The sequence below is a fragment of the Limulus polyphemus genome, unplaced genomic scaffold (genome assembly GCF_000517525.1).
Source record: "Limulus polyphemus unplaced genomic scaffold, Limulus_polyphemus-2.1.2 Scaffold123, whole genome shotgun sequence".
In the NCBI taxonomy this organism is placed as follows: Eukaryota; Metazoa; Arthropoda; class Merostomata; order Xiphosura; family Limulidae; genus Limulus; species Limulus polyphemus.
Window position 1 is genome coordinate 898929 of NW_013665733.1, and position 19736 is coordinate 918664.

Here is a 19736-nt window from a genome sequence, read left to right on the forward strand (position 1 = left end):
TTAAATACTAACTTGATACCGGTCGAGTACTAGCTCTCAGTTTGATTTTTTATGTCCAGGTAATTCGAGTGTTTGATTTCACTTCAGTAAAAAAAAAAAAAAGTGGTATTTCCTTTAATTATTGCCTCCCGATAGCTCAGCGGTAAACTTTAGATAGCCCATTGTGTAGCTTTGCGCTTAAACACACAATCATACAAAAACCTTACCTATTACCACAAATGTTGACACTCAGTTGGATTTAAAAAAATCATTGCCAGCTATAGCTACAGCTAGTGCCTTATGGTTGTCTCAAGCCTTCACTATTGAATATATTTACACTTCAAAGTAAACTTAAAACTGAAAGGTTATCTAGTTTTCCATAAGTTTTAAAAGCGGGTATGAATAAAAAGTGCCGGTGTTTAAATGGTTTGTGACATAAATTACTTGCCTTAAGTTCATAAACAACAACATGCGAATAAATAACGCAATAACATTTCACTGGTGGGACTGATGTAGAATAGCGGCATTGTTCATTGGATAATAGGACCCATAGTTACTAATACGCATGTAAACATTTGAGAGTTTGATATAAAACTGTACATAACACTATATGTTTATATATATAAATATATATGTCTTAGGTGTATTACCATCTATATAACCAACAATCAAATGTTAGCATACTTCACGTATTCTCTTTAACTGAGCTGGTTTTAAAGCTCACACCCGTGGCAAATATTGAACACCCATCTCCGAGAGAACATGATATTCAGCAGCCAAGTAAAACCTTGAAGCAGATTAACAGATGCTCTTTAGACTTCATACTTACTACCACCGGTAAAGATGAACATCATACATGTTATCACTCTGCACAACGAATGTGACTACATGATCGTTACAGTATTTTTCCTCGTATAAAAAATATCTTTGTTTCTCAGCTGTTAATAAGAACTTTTGAGTGGGAAAAAAAATACACACACATATGTATATATATATCAACCATTTCATATCTACTATATCCAGTGCCGACGAGGTTTGTCACTAACACCAGGGTTTTTCAAAATGACTGTAATACTACAGATATCATATGCGGCGGAACCGGGGGTGGGGAGTACTGGGGACACGTGCTCCCACTTTTTTGTACAGCAGTAAAGAGCCCCTATTCAAAAATAACAACTATGACATTAAAAATTTAATAAAATCAGTAAAACAGCATGTAGAGCCTGAAAATGTAATGCGGGTTGTAGTTGTCAACATTCTTACTGGCTCGATTTAAATTGGCATTTCATATTGAGAAATCAGTAAAAGTGCTTCCACCGCCTATGACAGTTAAGTTATAGTAGTGGCTGGAACTCTATATTAAGAAATTGCTTGAAAAACAACTGTTTTGATTTGAACTAGATTAAGTTGGTGAGGTGTAAAACTTCATGAATTATTATTTGAAATGGGCGAGTCGCTCCTACTCTAGCGGTCCCCAGTATTGTCCACTCCCACATGATGCTCTCACCAAGTCTGGCGCCGTTGAGCTGGCAGAGTTTAGCACTTGTGTTATCAACTGGGAGTGTTACTCTTATTGATTTGTTTTGCAGCATATAATGTAGCTACCGTTCTTGTTCTCGTTAATGTGCATACCTTTCAGTACACACGTTTAAATGAGTGTGTAAAACTTAATGTAATCAGTTAGTACAAGCGAAGAGTTATGTGTGTATGATTTCTTCATCCTTTCTTTTGTGCCATTTTGCTTGACATTAAGTAAATGTATTCGTGTATCGTAAACCAGTTTGGAAATTGGAAAGTTTATGAATGGATTTATGTAGTGGAGTTGATAGTGTTTGCCAACTGAATCTGTGTTTTCTGTCCACATTTCATTACACCAAACCATACGCAACCCGACAGCAATATGAATTTGCATGATTTATACCACCCAGTTGAAACTTGGCCTTCCAGCTGCTAGTTTATGTGAAACACAGGCTTTCTTCGCTGAAGAATGTGTGCCAGATTTGCTGTTCTGTCTAAAAAGATGAAAGCGTTTTAAACATTTTTACGAAAAAAAAATTGTATTCTCTTGGCGGTCTGGGATTTTGATTTCAAATATTAATAAAAGTTTTAGTTTGTGAGAGAACCCCCTTTTTTTAAATCAAAATACGTGAGTTCTAAGCGACAAAATCTGGGCACAGTGAATGTTAACTGACAAAATGCGGTATTTACAAATCAACCAATGGCTACGTTAGAGTGTAATTCTGACTTAAAGTTATGGCGTGAAGATATAAATTTCACAAAGCTAGGTCATCACAACAAGTAAAATCCTCGTGATCTAGGATCATATGATTGACGCAGACGTATTTGCAGGTATGACGTATAGAAAGTCATGTGCTCCCTTTGTCACATTAAGAAAAAGCCTGCTAAGATGGTTCGATTTGATTCCTTTGTGGATACTATTTCTTACACCAGCCGGGTAAGATGTATTGCTACACAGATTTTGTTGGAGTTCTCAAGGAGAAAGCAAACGCCATTTTAGAGAGCAATATCCTTTAATCGAAGTAAAATTTTCCAGTATTTATCGTGCTTATGGCTGTAAACATTTATTTTACAGGATTGTTGAGTAAAAAGTGTCCCAACACTTAATGAATAAATAGTTGTAACCTTTTCCATTTTAGTAGTGTTAAACTAAAATATCAGTAGTTATTTAAGCACGCTATCAACACGAATATTATGTAAAAATTTCCCATTATTGGATGGACTTGCGAGTCGAATTTATTTTACAGGCATGTTAAATAAATAGATTTTCGATAGTTATCAGACTTGTACAGCTGTAAAAATGTAACATGCTATAACAGTGTTAAGTGTAAAGGTTTCCTTCAATAATTGTTAGACATCAGTTGTAAGTAGTTGTTTTAAAGGTTATTAAGTACGATGCTGGCCAAGAGATATTGAATGTATACAGTCGTAACCACTTGTTTATAAGAACACCTTAAAAACGTGTCTGGTAAATACTGAACTTAAAATATTTGTAAGTGTAACGTTTTACAGGAATGTAAGACTTTTATTGTAACGTACTGCAAATCCACTGCCTAAAATCGTTGTATGCCAAACGCACGGATGAATATTGTATATGTCGTGCAGTAAGCGTTTTTGGAATTATTTTAAGATAAAATACACGAAGTTATTTACTAATAGTCGTTATTGCGTGGATCAGTTTGTTTTTAAAAAATGACACGTAACTTCATGTCTGAAAGTCAGTGATAAGACGTGATTTTGCAAGCAGTGCATGCGTTAAGCCACTTCTCCATTGATACTGGATATTAGCTGTTAATACTTTTTATATGTTATACAACTGTTAGATAACGTATATAGTATTGCCTGCCTTGTAAGGATTCACAATAATTTCAGAAAAGTTAGTGGTTGATTGACTCAGATAAGTAAATCTAGTACGGCGAGTTGTTCCATTTGACGTTGCACAGAAAACTACAGATCGCATTAAGATACTGTACAACGCAATCAGTAGAATCGTTAAGGGTAGTAAAAGCTTAAGTAACAAACAATCGTATCAATAATACACAGACAATAGTACATTTGTATCTAAAATATGCTTCAAGTTGTTTAGGTATAGGTATTTATTGCTAATTAATATGACTAATAATCTTAAACTAAAAATAATAGTAATAATACAATCATAATAAGTATCTTATTGAGTTTGTATATGAACATGCACTTTGTACCAACATGTTTAAAATATACATTCTATATATGATTTGCTAGACTTATTTTAGCTTGCATAACTAAACCAAGTTCTAGATAAACTGAAGATTTTGTTAAACTCATATAAAAATGAATACAGAACATGTAATACTTACCTAAAATATCATGTTTCATGAAACAAATAATAGAGCATTACCCTCACTGTGAGATAATTATACTCCTGACACCTGTATTTGGAATAAGAGCTAGAAACACGTAGTTCGAAAATTGTAAAGAAGGGAGGGGGGAGAGTAGAAAAATATCATTCGAAACTGGATATTTAGCTTCATGTTCAGAAAAGTTTTTTTTTTTTTAGTTAATATCTTCAGTCTCGCAAATAAGTTCATCTGTGGTTCTGCAAATAAACCTGTAATCCCGTGCATAAACACTGTTGTGAAAATATAATTTATGTTAAAATATGAATAATGATAAACTAATCTTAAAACTGGATCATATGGAACACTAATTTGCAGTCTAAACGGTGTGTGTGTATTTTTTTTTAGAAGCAAGGCATTATTTTCAATACAAAACAATTTATAAGCCACAATAATTTCATTTATACAGTTAAGATTTCTGTAAAAGTTGCACGGACTTAAAAGCATCTAAAGTATGTAAATAAGTATGCATATTTACTGTCTGATCAACATGTTGGACTTTTAGTTTTGTTGAAAAAACACAGCATGCACTATATACTTAATCTCATAATATCCTACAGACATAAATACTATAACATACACCATTAGCTGGCAAGTTTCCATGTACAACTACAATTTAAAGAAGAAGAACCAAAAACTCCACGATTCGAACCATTCTACTATGACGATTATGTGAGATGAGGGTGGAAATCGGATTGCATTCTTGTCATACAAATTTTCTTTATCTAATACTATATATAGAGAGAGAGAGAGCTTTGAATGTAATTTCAGAAAATTCTACTTAACTTAAATGGTCTTTCCTTAAATCATCCATTAGTCATATATTCCTCCTTGTTTCGACAGGATTTGCTTTCTGATACTGGCTGTAGACAATGAACGATATAGTATTGCAAGTGGCATATTGATAGATATGCACGACTGTTTAAGTTTAATGCGAGTGTTATGATTTAGATGGTTTGAGTATAGCACGAGTATTATATTTAGCTATTTTAGAAGCGATAGTTTACGCAGGTTTGTGTACGTAATTGTGTACGAATCATACGTTGTGGAGTTCAATTGTTGTGAATCAGCGCTTGTATTATTGCGTCATGTTATTAGAACCTTCTAAATTTTTCTTATTTTAATTGAGTAATTATTGCATCATAATATCTCGTAGTGTGTAGAACGTTCTAGGCTTTGGTCAGGCTATAAATACGCGTACAAAATGTAGTTCACGTAAGACAGTTATCTATATAGATAGATCTACACTGAGTGATTGTGAGTATAGCCATAAAGGGCGTATAGTGGCGACTTCAAAACTGAAATTATCACTGATCATATTTTAATAATGGAATAGAGAAGAAATTTTTTTTCAGTTATATTCTAAAGTAACTGAACTAACTTCGATGACGAGGAACCCACTTTGAGACTAATAATGGCTGGAGACGGCTTGAATGGGTAATGAAGAAAAACTTTAATATAAGTTTAATATGACAGCAAATGTACAACGTTTCGACAAGGTTTTGTCATCATCAGGTACCTGATGATGACTTATTACTCTTGACGGCTTATAATAGTTCAGGTATTAAAAATTTGGCAGATGTAGACGTTATAATGTACACTTTTTTTTTTTATCCAGAGTCGAGAACAGTAATATATTTTAATTATCATTTTAACTGAGGCGTGAATATTAATGAAAACGCAAAAGATGAGGTATTCATTTTAGTTTCTGCATGATAGGTGCTAAAATACAAGGTTGTCTGTTCCCAGTTCTCCGAAAGTTTTCGATAACTTAATATAGAGAATATGCATTTCTATATATTACAACACGTTAAGAAAAAAACTACAACTAAATGCAACTAAATCTGTAATAAACAAAATGTGTTATTTAGTAACGGAATTAAGCACATTTTAATTCTTATTCGTTTTAGTGGATATCCTGCTTGTGATAGGCGAAAACAATGTATATGATGTGTGCACAAATCACCGGAAATGTTATACAGTCTTATCTGCATTCTGTTGCATTTCTGATAGTTTTTTTTTTGATAATTATACTTGTCATATGACATTAGTATTAGGCCTGTTTTGAACACTGCATTCTTTATCTAGTCAGTTAGGGATTTTCAAGAAGTAGAATAGTGAACTATACACATAATAAGTGACTTGATTTAGCGACAAGTATAACTAATTATTATCGCTACTTTGGAAAAGGTGTTCACACCATAACAGTTGTAAATGTAACACTTGGCTTATATAAGTAGTGTTCCGACCATTACTGTGTTTGTTGTATCCCAACCGGTCTGGTGAGCTCTAGATTAAGCAAAACGCGTCGTTGGCACTGGATAAAGCGAAAGTAGTGTTCTTACAATAGTATTGGTATAAACTCTTCCATTCTTTGAAATCTCTAAGTGACTAGATAAGAATACAGTGTTAGCAATATAATACCTCTAATACTGATGTCGTATGACAAGTATAATCATTTGCTTCACAAGCTTGGAAAAGGTGTTCTCACCATAACAAGAGTTTTTCTAGTTTCTTTAGACGTTCTGTTCGTTCGTGAAAGTACTTGCGTGTTAGATTATATCTATTTTGAAACTACTGAATTTTTTTCGATGAGAACACGTCAGATTAGCTTAATTAGATTTAATGAGTTACGGTAGGCGACGGCAAAATATTTTGATGACTCAGATCCTTATTTATTAGATATAATTACTTAGTTTATCGTATTCAAACAACGTACATAAATAAAGTAGCTTATAATTTTCCGAAAGAAGCTATATTTCCGAGATATAAGTTATATCAACTAAGAGTATTGTTAACAAAAATACTGTTACTTCACAGACAAGGGTAATGGTGATGCCAGTTTGAAAGGTGGGTCGAAGGTAACCAATAAATCTTTGTCAGTTTTTGCCGTCTTTATTACGATTTATAGCTATTGTAATCGGCAACATAAAGCATCAAAAGAAATATATGTAATTAAAAACAATGTTTGTCAGTCCGTGCGTGTATGCGTGCTAGCTCACATGGAAACCTAATTCTACTGTTAGCTAACAAGAAAAAGTTCCCGTCCACAGTGACGGGAAAAGTTTAACTCAATCTATCAATACAAAGTGTTTCATGGACTTTAAAAAGGTTAATTGTGTTGCACTCTTGGTTTCACTCAGAACCAATGGCTATGAACTACTTATACCGCTCAATGGGAAAAGTAATTGTTGAGCATTTCAGTCTTGCTAAGAGCCACTCAACAATGACACACAGTAAATCTACATTTTTATTCTTTAAGTTCCGACACAATTTGAAACGTGAATGATGGTGTGATTAATTCCTAACAATTAAGTGTAGAATATCCTGCTTGCGAAATAACATTTGGCATCAACATTATTCATGCCTATTCTCCCGTCATTTAAAAAGTGAATGCTGACACTTGCCTGAGCGCACAGCTTTTCAAACAGGAGACAGATGAACGCTCGGATAGATACCACGGTTCGCAATATATACAAGATGAAAAAGGTGTTCACGCATAATAAGAGTTTTATAGTTTCTTTAGACGTTCTGTTCGTGAAAGTTCTTGCGTGTAAGATTATATGTGTTTTGAAACTACTGAATTTTTTCGATGAAAATACGTCAGATTAACTTAGTTATCTTAGTTATTTAATGCGTTATCTATTAGATATCAGTTCCTAGTTTCTCGTATTCAAACAACGTACATAAAAGTAAAGAAGCTTATAACTTTCCGAATAGAGTACCCGTCTTCTGGACGGAAGTTATATGAATTCGTGATTAATGAAAGGTTATCTTAGGACATGAAAAATTGCTTCCCTTATATGTAATTGTAAAAAATGCAAAAAAAAAAGTCCGTAAAACCTGAAAAACACAAAATATGAAACCGCAAGTTTGCATGTATCTCGGTATGTAGCCAACAAATCTTCATGCCAAGTTTAGTGAAGATCCATCAGCAGGGGACGATATAGTGGTAAAAAACGCGAAAACGCCCATAAAAACCACAAAATGCAAAACTGAAAATTGGAACCAATGAACCTCCATACCAAATTTGGTGAAGATCCATCTACAGGGAGCGAAGTAATGGTAAAAAAAAAAACGCACATGAAAACCGCAAAACTGAACATTTTTATGTACCCCACATGGACCTGATAAACCTCCACACCAATTTTAGTAAATATCTAACCACACCCTGCGAATTAGTTACATGGACATACAACAGACAGTAATATTATATTTATAATTATAATTTATAATATAATATTAATATTACTGTCTGTTAGCGCAGGTAACCGTATCGGATCTACGCGAAATTTAAAACAAACCAAACCAGGAACGGTTTGTTTGTTATGAATTTCGCGCAAAGCTGCACGAGGGCTATCTTCGCTAACCGTCCATAATTTAGCAGTGAAACACTAGAGGGAAGGCAGCCAGTCATCACCACCCACCGCCAACTTTTGGGCTACTCTTTTACTAACGAATTGTGTGAATGACCGTCACATTATAAAGGCTGAAAGAGCGAGCATGTTTGGTAGGATGGGGATTCGAACCTGCGACCAGCAGATTGCGAGTCGAGCGCCCTAACCACTTGGCCCACTAGGAATGGACCTTGTTCTAATGTTTATATATGGCACAGATTTTTTATAGTAACCAAACTTTTTTCTTTTTCACAATACCAAGTGTGCTAAGCTTTCCAGTGTAATGTGACATATTTAACCTTTAACGATAAAAACTTTAAACTCCCATTTAAATATACTGTCGCCATAAGGCAGCCCATTTGCTCTTATCATGCATTGATTGTACAGTTGTATAGTTCTAGGAAAATAACCTATGTTTCTAAGAACTAATTGTGTTAAATATTTTTTACTTGAAATGTTAAATTATATATTATGTCACCACTTTACAGAATTACAATTTTATAAATATCAGTACATAACATCGATTTGAATTTCAGATTTTTGAAATAAAAGAATAAGATACCCAAATTACATAAGCAGTAAATTATAAAGGACTTTATAGAAGAACAGAGTAGTGTATAATCAGGTTTGGACCATATAGTGAAATTTCAGTTGAAGATGCCAGCTTATGACGTTGACTATCTAGACCAAGAACAATAACATTTTTGAAAACCAGTCGATACAATTGTAAGTATTCAACACCACGTCTGTATGAATAATGTAAAATGATGCCAAAACCAATGGCTTTTCATAAACACAACTAATAAGATATCAAGATTTTATTGTAGCCATAATCTAGACAGCCACAACCGTGTTTCATCAAATTGTTAGTGTGTGTGTGTGTGTCTAAAGTTAGATCAAAAGGTTAACGTTGTTTCATTTTAGACAGTTCTCTCACTGAAATGCCTTCAGTTTTGGAATCACTTTTACATGACACACAGAAGTGGTGTTTAAAACTGCTATTTTGTAATGACTGGCTTGTGATATAATTGTTATTACCCTTGAACTGAAAGTTCTTGATGACGTCTACTGTCATTCCAGCCTCTTTATGCTCTTGATTGAACTTCGGGCTTTTAATTTTGTTGTAGAATCAAACACGAAGCACTTTTGGACTATTTGAGATCGCTGCAATCATCTGTATAAGAAATAAATTACAAAAAAAAAACAGCAACAAAAACAGTGCTGATAATAGGATTATTAATATACTGAATTGCACAGTTTCTAGTTTATCTGTTCTTCATACACTTGCAATGTATCAGCCAGAATTACTCCAGTGTTCTTTCAAACATTATCAGAATGGGGTGGCTCTTTGTCCTGAGAAAACTGTTAAAGTGTCTTACCCAGAATATAGAATAATACAAATAAAAGGAAATGCTTCAGAAAAAAAAAGAGTTAGTAAATCCAAGGTATGTGTTCACCTCAACTTGAACCTTGACTAGAAGAAATAGTTTAGGCCACAAGCTGTTTACTCTTTTTGGTCTCTGACCACAAAAATACTGAACTAGAAGTTTTCACTTTTTTCACTTGTTACAGATTGTTGCTAGATTTCTCAACATTCACCAAATTTTCATTATTTTTTCAAGCTTGCGAATCACAATTGTTTTAAATTTAACCGGATCTAAGAACCTTGAATATTTTTTCATCATAAAAAAGCTCTTATGATTAGGAAGTTTAAAATACTGCTTATATAATATCAGCTAATTCTTCAGTTTACCCTGCAAAAATAAAAACCATTAACACGTTATAGAGCTAAAAAAACGGTAGTTTAGAAAAACATTTTTAATTAACATAGTCAAGTAACAAAAATATAATTTCAGTATGGTTTTCATTGTTAATTAGGCGCACTAAAGCCCTCGCAAATCGATCGTAGTGTAATAGAGGGCGCCGTATATTCGAGTTACACCTAACACTACCCTACCTACAAAGTTTTGTAGTTTACCCATTACTGTCACTAAAGGGAATTATGTAGAAAAATTTACCTCCCCTCATCTAAATTGTTCTCGTAATTTCCATTGTATACATGTTTAGCTTTTAATGTATAGAACAAACGTTAATGATGCTAATCAATTGCTCAAATTAATCTCGGCCGTGATAGTAATATCTTGAAACTCCGGATTTGAAAATTACTTTGCTGAGTATTGGATATCTTGTATATGATATCCGGACAAGCTGTTGATGCGCTAGCGTGGCGTTCCTACACACATGATCTCTTAGGTGTGACATATTTATTATGTTATGTATATAATAATACGCACATACATATATATTCGCCAGCGTTTTAATCCTTTTACAATAATATATAAGTAAAACGTAATTGTAGTTTTTCTTATTTCGTACAATAAATAAGGATTTTTACACTTATACTTCGTTATCTGTGCATTTCAAATTGTGTACATACAAAATTGTTTTTATTCTAATGTAACTGAACATAAAATGGCAATGTTCTATTTGATAATACTAAAAAGAAAGTTATATAGTGCTACTGAATATTTTATGATTGAATGTTTGAAATCATATGCTATCAATTTACAATGTAATTTTTGAAAAATCTTAAGATTAGCCAAATCCAGAAGTTCTTAAGCATACCCCTCTTCACCAGTAAATGGGAACTGTATAGCTTGAGCTACACTGGAATATAATAAGCACGAGCTGGATTGCCAAGAATGTTAACATTTACGACACATTGGACTTATCTGTGAAAACATTTGCTATAAATTACAATTTAATGCTGACTGAGTTTAGATTATTTATCAGTTACGTGTACAATTGGGTATATACCATCTTACGATAATTGCAAATTTGTCGTGTGTGTCTAATGACGAAGTCTAGGATCTTGATATATTTTACCCTTGTGGGCTGCTTTCTAGCTATGTTATAAACTGGTTTTTCGTATTTCGAAGATGCTTTGTGAAGAATCACAATCTTATTAAACCATAAGCATTTATTTCTTACACTATACTTATGAAACATTTCGTATGGAATTTGTGTATCATCATATCATAAAAGTGGAACGATGACATAGAAACAATACAAGTCATATCTTAGCGCATGATTACTTGTAACATGATGGTCAGATGAAAATCGGGTCAGGTTGATTATTTTTTTCTAGCAACAAACAAACCTCCTTTTAAACTGAATTTTTTTAGCAAGATGAATTTTGTGGTTTATGATTTAGTTTCCATTTAGAATAGTTTTTATAACTCCTTAAAATAATGCGGATAAAAAGAAAACTGTAAATTAGCGATATATATTTTAGTAAATGTTTCTCTATCGAAGTATAGTTTAAAAAATAACGATAAGTTTTTATTGAGAAAACTTTATATTTTTCACTTACACCTACAAAAATATATCTAGTGTTAACTCAATTCACGTATTTCAACATTTATTGAAGACATTGCATTGCATCCATTGAAAATTCCACACTGTGGCTAAATGTATCTAGTATAATACTGCGGTAACTACATGGTAACTAAAATTGTATTCGGTCATTTCCATTCTCGTGATTACGGCTGGCGAGAGAGCACTTTTTCTTACCCAGGTTAAAATCAATTTCCAACAGCTGTACTACGGCATGTAAGAAAACCGTACGGCTGGCGAGAGAGCACTTTTTCTTACCCAGGTTAAATCAATTTCCAACAGCTGTACTATGGCATGTAAGAAAACCGTACGGCTGGCGAGAGAGCACTTTTTCTTACCCAGGTTAAATCAATTTCCAACAGCTGTACTACGGCATGTAAGAAAACCGAGCCATTTACACTCTCACTTGAAGTAATAACCTGTGTTTAGTTTATGGAAAATTAAATCAAAAATGCAAAAACTTGTGTTCTAAAATATTTGTAGAAGTGTGTCTTACTGAGTACTTAGTTAATCTCTCGTCAGCTGTAAACTTGTGTTGAGCCATAATTACTGGTGCATAACAGAAAGTATATTTATTGAGATAAAATGTTCAGTGTTATTCACAGTTTCATCAGAGAATTATTTGTCAGTTGTCCGAAGGTAATAGACACGAAGTTATAATTAATATTGCACACATAGTTATTTATTGTATTATATAAACGCAGTCATTCTGAATTGGGTTAATGTAATTGTGTGTAGACAGTGATATTGGTTCTCAGTAACTAACACTGTTATATTGGGATTCTTGTTAGTGTAATAAATAGTTCGAGCTGTTAAATGTCGTAATAGCAATAATAGATCAGCGTTCGCCCTTTAGCTCCGTTGGCAGAGCTCTTTCCATTGTGTGCGAGAGATCTCACGTTCAGTCCTGCCCACGAGAAATCAAAACTATTGAATTATTACAAAGAAAAACTGACGCCTAATTAGTGATCGTCCCACAACCCTGAGATAAGTACCGAGGACGGGTCTTGTTTGTAGGAAAACAAGAATTGGTTGAGTTGTTAAAAAGCACCTTATTATAGCCATTTTAATGGGCGTCCTATTTAACAGTTTAGCTATATCGCGTTCATTATGAACAATCTAATATGTTATTTCATCTTTGCATTACCTGCAAGTCTGATTAAACCCGAGATCTCTTCCACTTCAACCAACTGAGTTAAATGGTTATCACCAACCAGTACTAATGATATAAGCCATCTTGAAACACTGGGCCAGGCCAGTGAAAAGGTGCCATCTATGCTACGTTCAATCAGTATTATCCCTGCCCTAAAATTGGGTCAGGACACCCAGGCCTCTTAGGACAATGAAATTACCCTGCCAGACAGACACTGATTAAGAAATACTACACCATGATAAAATTTATTTCCGCACAAAAATATTTTATTCAAACAGTTCTATTTTTAGGCTATACTGGTGGGTTAAAATTCAGGGTTAATGGGCCAACAGGCTCGAATAAATTTGAAGATATGATGAGTTATAATTGTGCTGGGCAGCTACCACGTGACATTTAATAAATTACAGCTTAGAGTAAGATATTGACTCCCCCCCAGAAAAAAAGTTCTTGTATTGTAGGAGATTCGTACAATTTTATGAAAATTGTTTCATAACATTTGTTAGTAAATGTTTACACATACAAACTGTAAAACAGATTACTTATAACAAAATATAGTATTTGATACATAATTTAGAAGACGTAACTTCAATTCACATTAAACCTTCTTTAGTTTCAAAGAAGGCTTACCTGTTTTTCAGTAATTTATATATGCACTTGTGAAGTTTCGGTATATTGTAGCTCTAGCTACATCAGTAAGATTTTCGTTCTCGTATTAACGCAGGCCACGTTTTGCATCATGATGCCGCACAAACGTACTCTGCAATCTGGGGCCGTGGGTGTACTATACGAATTGTTTACGGTACAATAGCGTTCTTCTAAATATATCTACAAAATATTACAAAAAATAAAAAAGATGAAATAACGACTTCCAACAAATATTTCGTTTAAACACACTGGGACGTAATATATTTTTCATTAGATCCATTGTATTTTTTTTTCCATTATTGAGTCTTTTATTTCTATGATTAGCTAGTATCGCAAATTAAAATGCTTCCATAACCCAAATCAAAGTATAATGTGAGATGGTTTTCGAAATATTATGTATTTTTTTTTAATTTGCTAATTTGAGCAAAATTATGATGTTATGGGACGAAATCATCAGTGATAAATTGAAACAAACAAAGAACAAAAAAAATACTAAATGTGAAATATGTGTTCTAAACCTGTAACACACATACATAAAATGGGAACACAGGCCTCAAAACTGAAACATATATATTCAATATAATATGTATAATTAATGAAGATATAATTTTCAACTGCGAAATACTGTTCGAATGTACCTCATTTCCGGTTCTAAAACAGTTGTATTAAGTCTCCGAGTCCTTCATATATGGGCCCGGCATGGCCAGGTGGTTAAGGCACTCGACTCGCACCAAACATGCTCGCCCTTTCAGCCGTGGGGGCGTTATAATGTGACGGTCAATCCCACTATTCGTTGGTAAAAGAGTAGCCCAAGAGTTGGCGGTGGGTGGTGATGACTAGCTGCCTTCCCTCTAGTCTTACACTGCTAAATTAGGGACGACTAGCGCAGATAGCCCTCGTGCAGCTTTGCGCGAAATTCAAAACAAAACAAACCTTCATATATAGGAAACCCACACAGGTATTAGTGGATTTCTAATTGCAATATTAAAGGTCTTTTATATATATATATTTTTTTTGTGTGTGTGTTTGCGACTCGTATCGTTGTTAGGGGTCCCCTAATCAACAAATAAGTTATTTTGGTACCTAGATAATTGAGAAAAAAAAACGTTTTAAAATACCCTGTGGTACCCAATCGATGATTATGTAATGTTAATTTAGATTAAACGTATTCGGAAACATATTGATTATTAATTGAACTTGATTATATGTTATTAATTGAAATAAATCAACTTGAGTACAGTTAAATATTATACAGATCCCTGTTTTTATGAACGAAGTAGACAGGAAAAGTATTTACTTACAGAGTACATTTTGTTTTTATTTATTATTCCAATAAAGGAAAGCAGGAAAATCCTGTTTAGTATCGGTTGAATTTATGTTTTCCGCGATAACTGTCCCCTAATTTTGAAGGAAGTCGACACCACCCACCGCCATATTATGTGACTACTCTTCTAAGACCGAATAGTGGAATTTGACTTTCAATTTTATAAAACATCCACAGCCCTAAAGTGCAGTGTGCGATTATTATTATTTGTTTAGCGGTAACGGGACGCGAACCACAGTTCAGCACGTTAACCGCTGGATTGTGCTCGGCTCATCTAAAGTTGATATTTTCTTGTTTTACATCGTTTGTGTTTTAAGTGAATTGCGTATTTGAGTTCGTATGAACGTACTGGTTATCTAGCTTGAAAAACGAACTACGTCACCATCGAATGACGAGGGAAGCTTCTGGCTATAATGGAGACTGAAGAACATGTCATGCTTGTGACGTAGATTATGACAATATTAAACAAATAAGATTACACGTTCAAACAATAATATTAACTCCGAAGCTTCATTTTGACGAAGATAATGGTTTCTTTTGCAAGAGTTAGTATATAAGTGCTTCTGAAATTATCGAATGTCTTTTATCCATTTTGTAATAAATCATGAAGAATTTATGTGCTATTCCTTTCTTAAAGCGTGAGGTATCATTGTTTCATTAATTCCTTAAGTAATTGAAACACATGAAACGTAAAATTATTTTGTCGCACTTTTTTAAACATAAAATATCTATGGTAGATATTTGTGAAAGAGTTAAGTATATTTGTAAAAATCATTTCCTAGAGAGCAAACCATATTTGCCATTCATTACTCGAGGATTGAAGTACCTCTGTGACATTATTTTTTTAAAGAATGAACTATCTTTGTGGTAGCCATTTTTTAAGGAATGAAATATGTCCTTGGTGTTAATATTCTAGGGAGTGTATTATCTTTGTAGCATTCACTTCTTAAGGAATAAAATATGCCTTGGTGTTAATATTTTAGGGAGTGTATTATCTTTGTAGCATTCACTTCTTAAGGAATGAAATATGTCCTTGGTGTTAATATTCTAGGGAGTGTATTATCTTTGTAGCATTCACTTCTTAAGGAATGAAATATGTCCTTGGTGTTAATATTCTAGGGAGTGTATTATCTTTGTAGCATTCACTTCTTAAGGAATGAAATATGTCCTTGGTGTTAATATTCTAGGGAGTGTATTATCTTTGTTGCATTCATTTCTTAAGGAATGAAATAGCTCTGTGCATGAAATTTTTAAAAAGTGAAATATTTATGTGGCGTTAATTTCTTAAGGAGGAAATATCTCTGAAACATTAATTTTTTTAAGGAACACATTGTTTGTGGCATTTATTTCTTAAAGCACGCATGTTTCTGTTTTTTGTTTGTTATTCTTTTATTTTTGTATGATGCAGGATTCTTTAATTGCAACTGAATTTCTTTAAGAGCTTGTCTCATTTCATGTTATTGTATCCTTTATGCAAAATTTGACCCATTTTTGTTGGGGCAGGGATCAAACCAAAGAGTTTTATTAAGCACTTTGTTTATTTCTTAAGAACACAGAAGATAACTCATTAAAATTTTCCTTCATTTAATTTTTTTTTGTACCTTTGTAAATTTAACCTCTTTTTTTTTTCAGAGCAACGACAGTTTCCATGCTCAAGATAATGTTCCGGTAAGATAGCCGTTCATTTTCTTTTATTCTTTACAAATATACACTAATTTTAATATAGGTGGAGCTCCTTCCAAGAATGATTTGATCATTTGACTTGGTGCAAGTCGTGTTGTAATTGCTTAATAGGACTGATATACTGTAGTGACAAAGTTATTACATCATAATTTAAAAGATGCAACTATAGTGGCAATAATGGTAATCGTTACTTATAAGATTGGTATTTGTACTGAAAAGAACGATTATATCATGATTTACAAGATTGTTATTCTGTTTTGTACTAACATCATTTATGCAGTTACAAACCAAGTATCCTGTATTTAAAAAGATAATACTAGAATGTCAAGACATATCACACTACTTTCGCTATACTTTTCAATGAGGTTCTGGGTTTAATTCTATGAATAAGAAGAATGTTGCTAGTTTTAATTAAAGAAAAAAAAACACACAGTTTAAATATTTATACCACTAGGCCCATAATGAGGGTAGAATCTGTACACTCACGCAAGTCTCTGTTATATCGTAATTTACTGTTTTTAACAATTTCCTTTTCAGCTTAAATTATTTATGTAGGTATATTTGTAGTTTTTTGAATCCTCTTCTGTTAGTTTATTAGCCCCTGTATGATAATATTTTGTTAATATTGTGTTAACATCTTCTGTAACTAAAGTACACTCTATTATTTCTATAATGTTGTTTTCGTTAACAGTATTGGTTTGAATGTTTACTGTATTTATTTTTATTATTTTGATTTTTTTATTATTGTATTTTTATTTTAAAGATTATCTTAAATTTTTTCAGGGTTTCTTGAAAGTCCTTCATGAATTCTATTTTTTCTTTACTGATATTACACAATTTAGTGAGAAGAAAAATCAGTTAATTGTTTGTAATTATTAGCGTAGTATAGAGAGTTAGGACTAACCTATCTGACGTGACGGAACCTCGTGATATGTTATTGAGATAACGGCCAAAATATCGATAACAGCGAGATTACCTGACTAATGAAATAATGCATTTTAACCTTTATAAGTAAGAATGTAAGGCACACTCCTAGTGGTTCAGTGGTGAGTCTGCAGGTTTACGACGCCAAAAATGTGGTTTCGATATACGTGGTAGGCAGAGCACAAATAGCTTATTATGTAGCTACGTGCTTAACAAAACACAAACCACATTAAACCAAATAACGTCAGAAGAGTATATATATATACTAGTCATACTCATTATAGGGTTAATTTTTAGTTACATGTAGGTTGCTTGCTTTGACCAGAAGTTAATTAATACATGTTCTTATAGTTGTTGCTTTTTCTTTCTCTCTGAAACTGGCAACTTAAAAAAGTTACTGGATTTGAACCTATAACTAAAGATGACATAAATCACACCATATGCATTCTGTATACCCTTTCTCTCTCATCCACAGTGCTTTAAAGTTTGTTTTTAACACTGCTTCAACCATCTATATGATCAGGTTCAGTGTCTGTGTGTCACATAACTCCTCATAAACCACTGGTTTCACCTACTTCTAAGTAGTACCAAACGAATCGTCTCGCCCTCGAGGTTTGCACAAAAGAAAAACTTTTCACTCAACCTTTAAGAGAACTCGGGTATTTCGCGAAAAACACTCTTATGGGGATTCCCCGAAAGCGGCCGCCAAATTTGGCTTTAATTTGCATTAGGGCCTGCTAATTAGTGTTCGTAACTTGGTTAAATAAATTAAATTCGCATTATAGGGGCAATGATCATTAAACTGAAAAAGTACAAAATAGTAGTTCAAGCATTAAATTTGCATTATGGTGGTCCTGTAAATGGGGCCATAGGCCTACGGGTTCACTAGTATTTGTATAATTCCAACAGTCTTTGTTTAAAACTTGACAAAAACTTTTGTGTTTAATGTTTTGTAGAAACATACCTAACCAATAACGTGTGTAAATATAATTGTCTTTATTCAAGTAATCAGCGTGACTTGCTATTCTTTATTTTGTTTTTCACGTGAAGGAGCTGTAGCAGTGATCATGTAATCAGTTGTCGTCAACGGACGTCAAGTTTATAAAGTCTAGTTGTGAATTTATGTTGAGGATGCAAGTTAGTCAAGGCGAAGCATTTATATATATACAAGCTGAAATACACATCAATTGACGGGAAGTGTTTAAACTTAATTAAAACTGCAATTTTAACAGCAATAATATATTTCAAAGTAATAACTTGAACATAAACTTTATTTCAAAATTTTAAAATTATATCAAAAGCTTCTTCATAAACATTTGCAGATTGCTTTTCATCTACCAACAAATTAATATTTTGAGGTAATTCTACCCTTTAACACCCTATCTCTAATTGACCATGAGAAAAGCATGATTGTTCGAGAAACAATCCAGCAACTTTCATACTTTGACCTTGAATCCTTTAGATTAGAATATCCAACATTGTTTAAAACGTCAACCTGCTAAGATTATTTGCGATTAAATCAGTAGGCTGGGAGTAATTAACCAGTAGGCTTTACAAAATAGAAATAGGGTTAAGTTCAATTTGGACCTACTTAGGACGTTCCTCATAGTTCATAGTGTTTTTATATAAATTTGGGTTGAGATTGGCCCAATAGACTCGGAAGAGTTAGGGTGCAAACAAACACACATTTCGTCTTTATATATGTAGTTCTAATACTCTCAGTTACATTAATTGTCAATAAGCAATTAAGTCAGTACTATAAAACGATAATGACCTTAATATGAAACGAACATTACAATAAAACTAAAATTAAACGAATATTTTCCATTATCAGTTCTAGTTGTCAACATCAAGTCATTTGGATGCTATGAACACAGACATTATCCGTTATGACTTACTGCTGACAACTAGGATTGATAATGGAAAATAATTGTTTAACTTTAGTTTTATTGTTTTATTTGCTTAGAGGGAAGGCAGCTAGTCATCACCACCCACTGCCAACTCTTGGGCTACTCTTTTACCAACGAATAGTTGGATTGACCGTCACATTATAACGCCCCCACGGCTGAAAGGACGAGCATATTTTTGGTGTGACGGGGATTGCGAGTCGAGCGCCCTAACCATCTGGCCATGCCGGGCCCTGCTGTCTTGTCCTGCGTTTTGCACACAATGAAAAGTTACTTGCCAACCAGTTCGTTCCCTTTTTGCCACAAAAATAAGTAATGTTGACGGAAGCTAAGGAAGAAATTGAGTAAATTCATCGATGAAATAGCGGCTAGAAATCGGTCATGAGATTTCCTGCTATGACGTATTACAATTTTTAAAAGTCTGAAATTGAGTTA

General features: G+C 33.3%; 1 protein-coding gene across 1 annotated transcript in view; it reads left to right on the forward strand.

The window, feature by feature from the left end:
• The window catches only part of LOC106472696 (disks large homolog 1-like), a 177994-nt gene that overhangs the window by 58804 nt on the left and 99454 nt on the right, over positions 1-19736 (forward strand). Inside the window, exon 5 of the mRNA XM_022402226.1 lies at positions 16420-16455. Within this exon, the coding sequence (XP_022257934.1) occupies positions 16420-16455 (36 nt within the window). The remainder of the gene's footprint in view (positions 1-16419; positions 16456-19736) is intronic.